This window comes from Pectinophora gossypiella, chromosome 29 (assembly GCF_024362695.1).
Source record: "Pectinophora gossypiella chromosome 29, ilPecGoss1.1, whole genome shotgun sequence".
Taxonomy (NCBI): Eukaryota; Metazoa; Arthropoda; class Insecta; order Lepidoptera; family Gelechiidae; genus Pectinophora; species Pectinophora gossypiella.
Window position 1 is genome coordinate 2235748 of NC_065432.1, and position 14355 is coordinate 2250102.

General features: G+C 44.9%; 1 protein-coding gene across 1 annotated transcript in view; it reads right to left on the bottom strand.

The window, feature by feature from the left end:
• LOC126379674 (uncharacterized) overlaps positions 1–14355 on the bottom strand; it is a 52574-nt gene that overhangs the window by 33906 nt on the left and 4313 nt on the right. The window contains exons 3-14 of the mRNA XM_050028491.1: positions 13811–13949; positions 12865–12938; positions 11774–11881; positions 11048–11207; positions 10510–10636; positions 9177–9313; positions 8562–8684; positions 6148–6262; positions 3860–3926; positions 3011–3158; positions 1921–2005; positions 1119–1450 (exon numbers count right to left, since the gene is read on the bottom strand). Of these exons, the coding sequence (XP_049884448.1) occupies positions 1119–1450; positions 1921–2005; positions 3011–3158; positions 3860–3926; positions 6148–6262; positions 8562–8684; positions 9177–9313; positions 10510–10636; positions 11048–11207; positions 11774–11881; positions 12865–12938; positions 13811–13949 (1615 nt within the window). The remainder of the gene's footprint in view (positions 1–1118; positions 1451–1920; positions 2006–3010; positions 3159–3859; positions 3927–6147; positions 6263–8561; positions 8685–9176; positions 9314–10509; positions 10637–11047; positions 11208–11773; positions 11882–12864; positions 12939–13810; positions 13950–14355) is intronic.

A 14355-nucleotide genomic window follows, 5' to 3' on the forward strand; every position in this document is an offset into this window, starting at 1 on the left:
ATAACTATATACTAAATAAATCAAATCAAATATACTTTATTGCACAGAACTAGAATTTCAACAATCAGACATAACACATGAATACAGTACAATTTGGGCGGCCTTATTGCTCTAGAGCAATTTCTTCCAAGCAACCAACAAAAGGAGACAAACATTTACAACTTGGATGCGGGATAAAGATAACAAAAAATGTTTTTCTATTTAACTTATTTAACACCCTCCGTGGTCTAATGGCTAGAGCGTTAGGCTCACGATTCCCGATGGGGACATTGTCGAAATCACTTTGTGAGACTGTCCATGGTTGGTAAGGACATTACAGGCTTGAATCACCCGATTGCCTGAAAAGTAATATGATTCCGTGCTTCGGAGGGCACTTTAAGCCGTTGGTCCCGGCTATTAGCCGTAAAATCATCACCACCAACCCGCAGTGGAGCAGCGTGGTGGAGTATGCTCCATACCCCCTCACAACTCACATGAGAGAAGAACTAACATAATTAGTGGCGGAATGCTCTGTCGTGTTTTTAAACTTGTACAGCTCTAGCCATAGTATCAGAAGACCAGGTAAGCTCAATCCTACGACAAGCCGCCATTGCTAGCCCATTGATGACGTAAGTTACCACTGTGTTGCCGTTACATTGGTATCTCCAACATTCCAAGGACGTAGATTTTATTATTGAAAATTATGAGAATTACTGACTAATGTATTTAATTAATTAAAAATCATTAAAACTGTAAGTAACTCTTTTACTAAACGTTCAAAATTTCCTTGCAAAGTAAATATAAAAACAATGGTCGTGGGTAATTTATTTATTACGAAATGGCAACGCAGTGTCGGATTCCGCCAGCTGGGCTAACCTTGAAATGTTAGCTGTCAGTTTTGAGCATACCAGCGGGCCTAGCACCGTAAGCACGCGACTCTTTCTCGCCGCGACAGAGATCGTCTGTCTCTTTCTGTGCAGTACTGTGAGAGAGTGACGGGTGACGTATGTCGAGGCGAGAAAGAGTCGCGCGCTTACGGTGCTAGGCCCGCAGGTCTTTTTATACCATGGCTCTAGCAACACGTGACGTCACTACGGGACTAGAAGAAGATAGAGGTAAAAGTATTCTCGCTAGTATACCTGTTATGTACTCACTGTCATCGAAATCTGAGGTCCGACTACCAGCAGTATCGACAGGGCGCTCCGTGTCGGGCGGCTTGTCGCGGCGCTCGGGCTCCGGTAACTCCGCTTGCTCCCCTCGCTCCGCTTGCTCCCCTCGCTCCGCTTGCTTCCCTCGCTCCGCTTGCTCCGCTTGTTCCCCTCGCTCCGCTTGCTTCCCTCGCTCCGCTTGTTCCTCTCGCTCCGGTTGCTCCGCTTTCTCCCCTTGCTCCGAATGCTCCCCTCGCTCCGTCTGCTCCGACTTCGCTCCGTTGAGTTCGTTGACCGCTTGCATCATCCCGAAGAACGAGAACCTGGTGGCGGCACTGTCGTTTATTTTGTAGGTTTTTGTTGATATTCTAATAAATAATAGGTGAATATATTGGATTTGCTTCTTCGCCCCGGCTATACAGGTTGTGAAGCTGCAGTAGTTCTAGGCGGATGAGACGTTCGTTATGCAAAATATGACGATTCGAAGTGTAACTATGTTACGTACTGACTAATATTTTTTTTGAAATTTTTGCTCAATAGTAACCCTGACACCAGGGTTGATGAGGATGGTAATTCACCTTTCAACGCACACGATAGAAGAGAGAAGAATTAATTTTTTTAATTTGAATTCGATTGGTTAAGATAATGGTGCTAATTCCTATAGACATCTAATTTTACTTTAAGTTATACCTGTCATTTTCTTATCGGCCGAAAAAGAAAGCGACGATGTTAGGTCACGTACTCTCTCTACCTACCCCAACGGGAAACAGGCGTGATCCTATGTATTATTTACCTGAGTAACTGTTTCCTCTGTTGCGCGCAGAGGGTGCGCGGTGTGAGACAGTCGCAGCGGTGCTTGTAGCCTGCCCACGCGTTCACTGTCGACAGTATACAATATACATTAATCAAATATTTATTCTTATACATAAACAGCCTATATACGTCCCACTGCTGGGCACAGGCCTCCCCTCAATCAACCAGAGAGGGTATGGAGCATACTCCACCACGCTGCTCCACTGCGGGTTGGTGGAGATGTTTTTACGGGTCATAGCCGGGACCAACGTCTCAGCGTGCCCTCTGATATTTTTTCAGACAATCAGGTGATTCAAGCCTGCAATGTCCTTACCAAACAAAGGACAGTCTCACAAAGTGATTTCGACGATGTCCCCATCGGGAATCGAACCCGGACCTCCAGATCGTGAGCCTAACGCTCTAAACACTAGACCACGGAGGCTGTTATTTAATGTTATAGTCAACAATATAGTTCAAGAGTCTTTCACGCATGTGTGTATGGATGATAATCGAGATAAAACATTTTATTTTGTTTATTAAGATATACAGGGTGTTAGCGACACCGTAGCGAATACTGAGGGGGATGAAAATAATTTAAAAATATCTAATAATTTAATAATATATAGAATCATGGTCTGAATCATGTCCCTCAGTATTCGGTACGGTGTCATTAACACCATGTATATTGATTGTATGGTATGGTATGGCATGGTGTGTATATGGTGGTGTGTAGGATGGTGTGTATGGCGGTTTGTGGTGGGGTGGTGTGTGGTGGTGTGTGTGGTGGTGTGTGTGGTGGGGGGTGAGTGGTGGGGTGTGTGGGGTGTGTGGGGTGGTGTGTGGGGTGGTGTGTGGTAGGGTGGTGTGTGGTGGGGTGTGCGGGGTGGTGTGTGTGTGGTGGGGGGTGTGTGGTGGGGGGTGTGTGGTGGGGGGTATGTGGTGGGGGGTATGTGGTGGTGGGTGTGTGGTGGTGTGGTGTGGTGGGGGGTGTGTGGTGGGGTGTGTGGTGGGGTGTGTGGGGGGTGTGTGGTATGGTGTATGGTGGGGGGGGGGGGGTGTGGTGGTGTGTGTGTGGTGGGGGGTGCACTGACGGTCGCTGGGCTGCGTGCGGCGCTGCATGTGCAGCAGGCGCCGCACGGTGGGCCGCGCCAGCTGCGGCTGCAGCGCGCGCTGCAGCCGCGCGCCGCACGCCGCCACGCGCGCCGCGCACGCGCCGCCCGGAAGCGGGACCAGCTCCACCTGCACACGCACACGGCACCAGGGCCTTAACACCGCGGACAGCCTGTATCCGCCCACTGCTGGGTTGCCATTCTAGTCTATCAAAGGCCAATTATTTTTATACATGCTTCTACCGTTACATTGTATTTTTGAATAATTATAATATACTCGAGTAATGAGAAAATAGGCAATGATCACGTTAAAACTGTACAAAACATCAAACCTGGTGGCAGGGTTACTATTGAGCCGCCAAAGGGACCTGACATGACTCATGTAACCACTACTTACTTACATCAGTAAGTAGTAACCGGGACCAACAGCTTAACGTGCCTTCCGTACCACGGATCATCTTACTGTCGGACAATCAGGTGATCAGCCTGTAATGTCCTAACCAATGTGATTTTTGTGATATGTCCCCACCGGGATTCGAACCCGGGGCCTCCGGATCATGAGCCCAATGCTCAACCACTGGACCACAGAGGCCGTTTCTGTTTTTAATAAATTCGTACTTTTTAATAAATTTCCAATCATCGTGGCTCGTCTGTCCTCTATAACTTCCAATATTTTTCTCTTTTACCACTGCTCTATTTTTCTCTAAAAAGTAGCACGGAGAATGCTACACCGAGAAGAGTGCAGCTGTCAAATTAGTGATGACTCTTTACCAACCTATATATTATATATCTGTTTATCATATTTTACATATTTTTATAACAATTTCTCACCTTGAATGTGATGGTCGAAGCTGCTTTGAAATTCTCCAGGATCTTGCAGAGCCGCTCCATTGCGAACCTAGTTAAGAAAACAAATATTTCACAAATTTGACAAATATTCGTCTAATTGATATGAGGCATAAAGATCAGAAAGCATAATGTAACAGTAGGTTGGGGTGCAGCGGGCCAAGGGCCACCCCTAGGTCGCCAGCACGTTTACACACGAAAAGTATACCGAATGATGACCAACAGCATGAAATAGTGTAAAAAAAATATAAAAGAGTCACAATCATGAACCAAATGCAGCCAGAGAAAAAGTAAGTTTCGGAAATGTTCAAAGTTGTGCCAAAACTTTTCTTATTCGGAGTATAGTTTTTATGCTTATAATAGTTATGGTTTTCAAAATTATGCTTAAAAAGTTATGACAAATTTATACTATGCGTAACTAATAAGTTTTGCTCATCAGTCGAGTTGTGTACTCAAACTGACTTGAACTGTTTTCTTTTAGAGGTATATTAGGTATGCGATGTTGCAGATACCCGTTTGCAAGTTTGAATTGTATAACGCATAATAGGTTATTGTAAGTTATATCGGTGTGTGTGTGTGTGTGACGAGATGTGCTCACGCTGCGTACCTACACTCAACTAATTGTCGATCTTGGATAATAATACTTCTTTGTACGTCACGCCAGTGATGATGGCTAGTCCACGTTCAAATGGCCCTCCATTTTGGTGGACAGTAAATTGTATTAGATTAAGGTTGTTATTTTTATTCAATAAAAGAAAAAATAATAATAGGACAAGTGATGGTATGCCATGGTAAATTATTACATAAATTTTTATGAGTGCGGCACGCTGGGTGGTGAGGATATGGTATCCCGACGTGCCGGCAGAGTAGGGGATTTATTTTATTATTATTATTATACCTTTTTTTCACGACATTACAGTGCCGAAGCGCTAATGCGCCGTGAAAGTTAAATAGAGGCACACGCAGGTGCCATTAATAGGGCATTACAAAACAGAAATCACAAAATCACAATACTTAAACTAAAATTAAATCACCTTTCACTCATCATTCATAGCCTCGCAGAACCTCAGACACTCACGACACACACTCGTCCATTCATTCATAAACAGATCACACTCTGGTGCTGAGTCCATGGTGATAACGATGATAAATTAGAAGCAAGCAGGAATATATACAGTTTATTAAAAACACTTCACAAACAGGATAGGAATATACATAGTTCACAATATACACACTTCACAAAAGAATCAAGAGTTAGAGGGCGCGGCCCTAAACAGTATAATATACTTGTTGTTTTTATGAAGGTCGGGGATGCAGTGAGTCAAAAGCGAGTAAAATGAAAGGAAATACGGAATGGAATGAGAATTTCGTTATTTAAATTCAAAATTCAAAAATATTAATTTTTTAAAATTGGCTTACAAAGTTAGCGCTTTTTGAACGTCAAAAAAAATAAATTACACATTATGTAACTAGCTGTAAAACTGCTACCACATCGGAATCTGTAACGCTGAGGGAAAGACGTGGCCAGAAAACCTCCCAGCACAGGGCCCTAGTCCTACTGTGTCATATTTTCCTTTCTTTTCTTTTTTTTTTTGTTAATCCAGTTTGTATTACATAATTTATAGACTTAAATGGGTGAATATCAAAATGTGTCAAAATGTGTCAAGTCGGACCAATGTTCGATTAGCTCAGTAGTGAGGATTATTAAAAGACAGTTCTGGAGATAATTAATGTTTACTAAAGTAGAACAAATGTTGAATGTTAATATGTTTCGAATGCACCCGGTCGCGCCGATAACGAAAAATGCACTAATTATAAAATATAAATTACCGCGATAATAATAATATAATAATAATAATAATTTTTATTGCCAAAAAAGTAGTTACAATTTTTTCCTTAAAATAGCTTAGTCTTGGGCACAGGTATAGATAGGTAGGTACCATAGCTGACTAAGTATATGAATACTTGTATTACAGTCTATGATGCCTCTCTCCTGGATATTTATGTTACTTAAGCTAGCTAGTTTACGCACTTATGTTACCAAAACAAAGAAATACAAACGTTTTTAATGACTGGCTTAACAAAATAAAAAGACAAAAAAAAAACAGAAAGAAAGCGATGCGTCGGCAATGTGCTGACGACGCATAACGTGTTTGCGTTAGACGCGTGACGTTAAAATGATGATGGTCAGAACAAAAGGCCAGTATGTGCAGAGTTTGTACTCTGCTACATGAGTAAAAACAGAGAACCGTTGATTTATCATGTAAACTTACTGTTTCTCCAAGGGGCGATTATCACCACGGCATTGGCAGACCTGGTGCACAATCTGCGACGCCACGTCGCTCACCCCCGCCAGGTGCAGCAGTTGCTCGTGGATTATCGACAAACCTGCAAACATTCAACATTATAATTAAAACACATAATAACGGGTTCTTACCGCGTTTGAAGCAGGGATATGAGACTCCCGATATTGTCGAAACAGAAAACAGAAACATTGTCGAAATATCGGGAGTCTCATTCCCTACTTTAAACGCGGTAAGAACCCGTTATTATGTGTTTTAATTATGATAATTATTCAACATTCTTCTTCTATCGTGTGGGTTGTGTGTGAGGTGAATTACCAATCTCATCAACCCTGGTGTCAGGGTTACTATTGAGCCGCTAAAGGCTCCTGACATGATTCATGTAACGACTACTTACTTACATCAGTAAGTAGTAACTGGGACCAACGTGCCTTCCGAAGCACGGATCATCTTACTTTTTCAGACAATCAGGTGATTCAAGCCTGCAATGTCCTCACCAAACAAAGGACAGTCTCACAAAGTGATTTTGACAATGTCTCCATTGGGAATCGAACCCGGACCTCCAGATCGTGAGCCTAACGCTCTAACCACTAGACCACGGAGGCTGTTAACCACAGATGCAGACTATAATTCTGAATTAATATCAAGTGGAATTTTCCAGAGTCATGGTCTGAGGGATCCTACGTTCTCATTACCGGTCACTGACGCTGTATATATACACTTCTCATCAAAAAAATCGAAACACCTTGCAAGTTTACGTTTTGTCAGGATTATCAGAAAAATGTGTACATTTAGGAATAAATGTTAAATGTCGTTTAATAGTGAGTAATATGAGCTTATCAAATCTTAATGTTAATGTTCTAAATTTAAATGAATTTTTCATAGGTTTCGTATTTTGTTAAATGAGTCATTTTTATTCCGTATGGAGTATAAAGGAAATGGATAAAACAACACACGTAAATGAAAAAAAAAGCTAAAAAACGTTTATTTAATAACTTGTATTCCCTCCCCGAGCTCTAATTACTGCTTCCATACGGTTCTTCATCGATCGGATGAGAGTCACGATCACATGCTGTGGTATATTGTCCCATTCCTCTTGGATTGCATCTTGCAGCTGGCTAAGTGTTTCTGGGGCAGGATCTCTTGCTCGAATTCGTCTCTTTAATTCATCCCACAGATGTTCAATGGGATTCATGTCCGGGCTTCTTGCTGGCCATTCCATAATAGAGATATCGACTTCGTTAAGATAATCTCGTACGACGCCCGCGGTGTGAGCCCTAGCATTGTCGTGCATGAATATGAAGCCGTTGCCAATAAAATGTGCATAGGGCATCACATGAGGCTCGAGACACTCTTCGACGTACCGATGACAGTTTAGTGCAGGCAGACGTGGCCCAGACACGAAAGCAAGCTCTGTCTTACCGTCGGCGCTGATTCCTCCCCAAACCGTCCACGAACCGCCACCATAGCTGACCTATTCTTCAATGCAGCATTGTGCATAGCGTTCTCCGTCTCTTCTGTAGACCTTGTTCCTTCCGTCGTTACCATACAGCATAATTTTACACTCATCAGAAAAGAGAACTTTGCTCCACTGTAGGTATGACCAATTTAGGTGCTCACGTGCAAAGTTAAGGCGCGCTCTTCGATGGTCTGCAGTTAATTTCGGCCCATTTGCTGGCTTATGCGGTACCAGTCCACGATCCTTCAACCTTCTTCTAATTGTAGAGTCACTTACAGCCACCCTTCGTACAACACGAAGCCGCTGCTGCAGTTGAAAAGCGTTAAAGCGTCGAATTCTTAAAGAAGTTGTTACAATAAATCGATCATCTCGCTCAGAAGTGACCCGATTCCTGCCAGATCCTGAACGGCGCGTGAACAAACCAGTCTCCCGATAACGTTTATAGACTCTATGAACAGATGACAGGCTTGGATGCAGTCTTGCAGCCACAACACGCTGACTAAGGCCAGAATCCAGCAATGCCACAACTTGGGCGGCTTCTGTGGGCGAAGTATCCATACGTTTTAGAAAAAAAACCTTTTTTCAGACGTCCCAAAGTCACAGTATTGAAATAAAAAACAAAAAGTTTAAGGATAGGCGCCAATTTTTAGTTTTTAAACGCTAAATGTACTCCAACCCTAAACACACATTTGTCTCAAAACAGTGATTCATTTCGTTTATAAGATAAACAAATGAAATTCTAATTTTGAATTTAGAATTTTCGCTTATTACTGTAATGGCCAAACTGCCAGCTATACATTTATGTATTTTTTTTCATCGTATGAATTCTTTTTTGTGTTAAATTCGGACAGAAACAATGAAAACGGAAGTGTTTCGATTTTTTTGATGAGAAGTGTATATATGAGTTATGAGTAAAGCAACGTACAGGTGTCGGGCAGGCGCAGGCGCAGCAGGCGCGGCACGTCCCAGCGCTCGTAGTGCAGCTGCGCGTCCTGCCAGCGCAGGCGCAGCGCGCGGACCACGCCCGCCGCCGCGCGCACCTCGCCGCCTGCGCGTGCGCATACAGTGGGGTTAGGGTTGCCTTCTTGAAAAGTCACAGTTTCATGTGATTTTCCTGAACAGAACCTGGATCTCTACCAATTTATTTAAATCCGGGGAAAAATTTGGGTAAAAATCAGGGACGGATAATTAATACCTTCTAATTTTAGGAAGAATGAGTAAATTAATGAATAATCCGAGCGAATCAAAACGGTATCTCGCTGGTATGCAATCCCTTTGACATGCTGTCTACTTAATTCTGTCGGGTTATTGGCCGATGTAAAATTTTTAGACGGTTGTTTTACATTTCTGCTTAAAATTTAGGTGTATTCCATAAATTTTATGCCTATCGATTACGCGTCTATTTCTTTTTTGGGGGATAAGAAAATGACAGGTATAACTTAAAATAAAATTAGGATGTGTCTGCAAGAATCGGGGCCATTATCTACCCACTGCACCTGTGTGTGACAATAAATGATTTGAATTAGAATTTAGCACTAACCGTGCACCAGCGCGGAGAGCAGTAGCCGTATGAAGGCGTGCAGCGCGGGCCCGCTGGCGGCCAGCGTGAGGCACAGCCGGCAGTGGCAGCCAAACCGCGCCCGGTACACCCACTCCTCGCGGGCCAGCTCCGCGCTCCTGGGGACACCATGCAACGTCACAATCATCTCAGGGTCCTACCTAACCTGAACATTCGACAGGTCCGGTGACCTTCCAACCCGCGAAAGGAAAACCAGCCCAATACAGTAACCTGTGCTGTGGTTACATACCTCCGAAAATGCATTTCTCGGGAACGTGGGATTCCTTCTTCTTATAACGTGTGGGTTATGAGGTGGATTACCAACCTCGTCAACCCTGGTAAAAGAGTTTATTATTGAGCCGCCAAAGGCCCCCTAACGACTACGTACTTACCGGGACCAACGGCTTTACGTGCCTTCCGAAGCACGGATCATCTTACTTTCGGACAATCAGGTGAACAACCTGTAATGTCTGACCAAACTAGGGATCACAAAGTGATTTTTATGATTTGTCCCCACCGGGATTCGAACCCGGGACCTCCGGATCGTGAGCACAACGCTCAACCACTGGGCCACGGAGGCTTTCTTGGATGAGTTGCTTCGATGTGGCCATTTTAACCCCCCTGTTTTCATTTACTCCGGGCCTTCCGACGACTCGATTACTCTAGCCATAGAGGCAGCCAATCAGCTCGCGACACCAAACACTTCAGGACCCCGATACCGACCCCGCCGGCGTGGTCGACGATTTCCCTCATTCAGCGCTTGTCGCTATCGACCCGCCAGGGTCGATTAATTCTTTCAAATATTTTTTTCTCTCCGACGCCCTGAGCCGAGGTTCGCCTCTGAGCCGAGGTATCGAGGTCCGATATTTCGACACTGTTGCAAGTGCCATGATCACGGGATGACTGATGAGATTGGATTGGAGTAGGTAGATCCATAATTTTGTACGGGCAGACATAACATAACATAACATAACATAACAAATACTTTATTGCACAAACAGGAAAAAACAAAATACAAAACAAAAGAGAAATAGAATTAGTACAATAGGCGGCCTTATTGCTAAGTAGCAATCTCTTCCAGGCAACCTTTAAGTATAGGAGATATTGAATATTAGGTAATATAGCGGGATAGTGCAGCATGAGAATACTTGTGCATATAAAACATATCTGTCTACCCTCTTTCTTTGCCGCTTGTTTATGTATTTGATATTGGAATGTTCGAGTCTCATATCCCTGCTATAACCGCGGTAAGAACCCGTTATTATGTGTTTTAATTATGATAATAACCGCGTAAACCCAAAAACAGTATACTAACATGTTAGTCGGGATAAGTGTGTACATAAGCGCTGATATCTCGCACCACGAGTGGTATACACCCAGCAGCCACTCCTCGAGGACCGCCAGCTCTATGGGTGCACTGCTGCAGCCTGCGCGCTCCGCTTCTGTTGACAAACAGGGCATTCAAAATCATCACCATCTCAATAATAACCCTGACATACATACATACATAAACAGCCTATATACGTCCCACTGCTGGGCACAGGCCTCCCCTCAATCGACCGGAGGGGGTATGGAGCATACTCCACCACGCTGCTCCACTGCGGGTTGGTGGTGTTTTTACGGCTAATAGCCGGGACCAACGGCTTAACGTGCCCTCCGAAGCACGGAATCATCTTACTTTTTGGGACAATCAGGTGATTCAAGCCTGAAAAGTCCTTACCAAACAAAGGACAGGTTCACAAAGTGATTTCGACAATGTCCCCATCGGGAATCGAGCCCGGACCTCCAGATCGTGAGCCTAACGCTCTAACCACTAGACCACGGAAATGTAAATAAATAATTGTAATACTAACCGCAGACGTAGTGCAATAGTGCTGCCTCCTCTTCAGGAGTGACTGGAGGCTCTTCGCTGTAGTCCGACTGGCCGTCAGTGTTGTCGGTGTGGGACTCCACAGAATCGTTGTCCAACAGTGGGCCTGTCTCGCGCGCGCTCTCTTCGGCTGATGCTAATAGCTGAAATGAGAAGGTTCTCTATACCTTTTTTTTTGACGTGACTTATTGTAGATTTGCCGCAGATGGCATTAACTACTTGGCCGGACAAATGGGGAGCGCTGAAGGCTCTCCCCGGTACAACGTTTAAGACAACAGGCCTGAGGGTGCCCAGTTGGGCGCGAACCTCGGCTCAGGGCGTCGTCTGAGAGGAAAAATATTTGAAAGAATTAATCGACCCTAGTGGGTCGATAGCGATAAACGCTGAATGAGGGAAATCGTCGACCACGCCGGCGGGGTCGGTATTCCACATACATACATAAACAGCCTATACATATACGTCCCACTGCTGGTCACAGGTCTCCCCTCAAACAACCAGAGGAGGTATGGAGCATACTCCACCACGCTGCTCCACTGCGGGTTGGTGGAGATATTTTTATTTATTTATTTTATTTGTTTATTATTATAGGTTATCAACATGATAATCAACAGTACATAGCCGGGACCAACTGCTTAACGTGCCCTCCGAAGCACGGAATCAGCTTATTTTTGAGACATTTAGGTGATTCAAGCCTGTAAAGTCCACACACCTGCAATATATCTTCGTGGCGAATGAGGAAGTGGTCGGGCTCGGGCTGCGCGTGGTCGGCACTCAGCAGCGGCAGCAGGAACTGCCCCATGGCCGGCGCCTCCGCCTCCTGGCATGGAACAGGGAATAGTACTACGTATACAACGGCAACTCTCTGCTCCCCACCAGCTGCTGAGCTAGGTTATCTTACCCCCCCCCCCCCCCCCGTCTTACTTCAGTAATACTTTGTAAACACCAGCAACCCCTCCCCCCCTCGGTCTTACTTCAGCAATACTACGTATAGACCAGCAACCCCTTCCCTCCCGCCCTCGGTCTCGTATGAACCAGTGACTCCACTCCCCCCCAGTCTTACTTCAGTAATACTACGTATAGACCGGCAAACCTCCGCACCCCCTTCACCCCCCTCCCCCCGGTCTTACTTCAGTAATACTACGTATAGACCGGCGACTCTCCGCCTCCCCCCCCCTCGGTCTTACTTCAGTAATACTACGTATAGACCAGCAACCCCTTCCCTCCCACCCCTTGGTCTTACTTCAGTAATACTACGTATGAACCAGTGACTCCACTCCCCCCGAGTCTTACTTCAGTAATACTACGTATAGACCGGCAAACCTCCGCTCCCCCCTTCACCCCCCTCCCCCGGTCTTACTTCAGTAATACTACGTATAGACCTGCTACCCTCCGCTTCCCCCCCCCCCTCGGTCTTACTTCAGTAATACTACGTATAGACCTGCTACCCTCCGCTCCCCCCTCCAACCCCACCCCCCGGTCTCCGCTTCCCCCCTCTCGGTCATACTTCAGTAATACTACGTATAGACCGGCGACTCTCCGCTTCCCCCCCCCCCCCCCCGGTCTTACATCTGTAATACTACGTATAGACCAGCAACCCCTTCCCTCCCACCCCTCGGTCTTACTTCAGTATTACTACGTGTAGACCGGCTACCCTCCGCTCCCCCCCCGCTGGACACATTCAGGGCTCTTGTCTTAAGTTTAGTACCGGGTGAGAGCCGTCAACGCTCCCCACTTTCCCAAGCCAAGTATTTAATCTCCAATAAGTCACGTCAAAATAAAAAAAATAGGAAGTATACTCACGGCGCCCTTGTTGTGGTAAGTGTGGCATTCGAGGGCCGAAGCCTCCTTCAACGAGGAGCTGTCCGATGAACCCGCTGTAACAAATCATTTACGACAGGTGAGTTATTGCGTCGTGTAATAGGTTCAATATACAGGGTGTTAGTGACATCGTAACGAATACTCAGGGGGATGATTCAGACCATGATTCTGAGTTAAAATCAAGTGGAATTTTGCGTCGCAAAATTCATATTTTTTTTTTTAGTTTTTTTAAATTATTTTCACTTCTATACTTTTGCGATGGTAAATTCCACTTGATATTAACTCAGAATAATCAGCTAAATGATCCCCCTCAGTATTCGTTATGATGTTACTTACACCCCGCACAAGTACATACGGTAGCCATACAAGTAGGTATGGGTGTTAGTGACATCGTAACGAATACTGAAGGGGATGGTTCAGACCATGATTCTGAGTTGATATCAAGTGGAATTTTCAGTCCGAATATTCATGAAAATTTTAGTGTTTTTTTTTATTATTTTCAGTTCCATACTTTTGCGACGGAAAATTCAATTTGAGGGGTGATTGAGGCCATGATTCTGAGTTGATAACATAAACATAAACTGCCTATATATGTCCCACTGCTGGGCGCAGGCCTCCCCTCAACCACCCGGAGAGGGTATGGAGCATACTCCACCACGCTGCTTCACTGCCGGTTGGTGGAGGTGTTTTTACGGCTAATAGCCAGGACCAACGGCTTAACGTGCCCTCCGAAGCACGGAATCATCTTACTTTTTCGGACAATCAGGTGATGAAGCCTGAAAAATCCTTACCAAACAAAGGACAGGCTCACAAAGTGATTTCGACAATGTACCCATCGGGTATCGAACCCGGACCTCCAGATCGTAAGCCTAACGCTCTAACCACTAGACCACGGAGGCTTTTAGGCATATACATATAGTATACTGACTGGCGTCGTCGAGCTCGGTCCACTGGTCGTCGGAGTCGGAGTCGGCGCCGACGTCGGAGGCCTCGGAGGCCGCGTCGGCGCGCCGCACGCGGCCCCGCGCCGCCCGCCGCGCCGCCGCCGCGCCCAGCCGCCGGGACAGCTGCTGGGGGCTTACTTTGTCAACTATACTTGTATACAGAGTGTTAGTACCGAATGTTAATCGATGAATCAATATAATTGTACAATTTTCCATATCGAATAGGTACATAACATAGGTTGTGTACTTTTTTGTGTTATTTTGCTGTAAATTTCACTAAAAATAAATAAATAATTTTGAAGCTAAGAAATTAATCGATTATTCGCATTTTTATTATACCACATTGCATACACACAGAAATATGGTTAAACGTTGACATTTCAACGATATGGTCAACTTCAGTTGTCTATTTCATGAACTGTGACCATTTCATGAAATGATCGAACACATCATGATTGGCCGCCCAAATTGTACTGTATTCATGTGTTGAAATTTTGTTCTGTGCAATAAAGTATATTTGATTTGATTT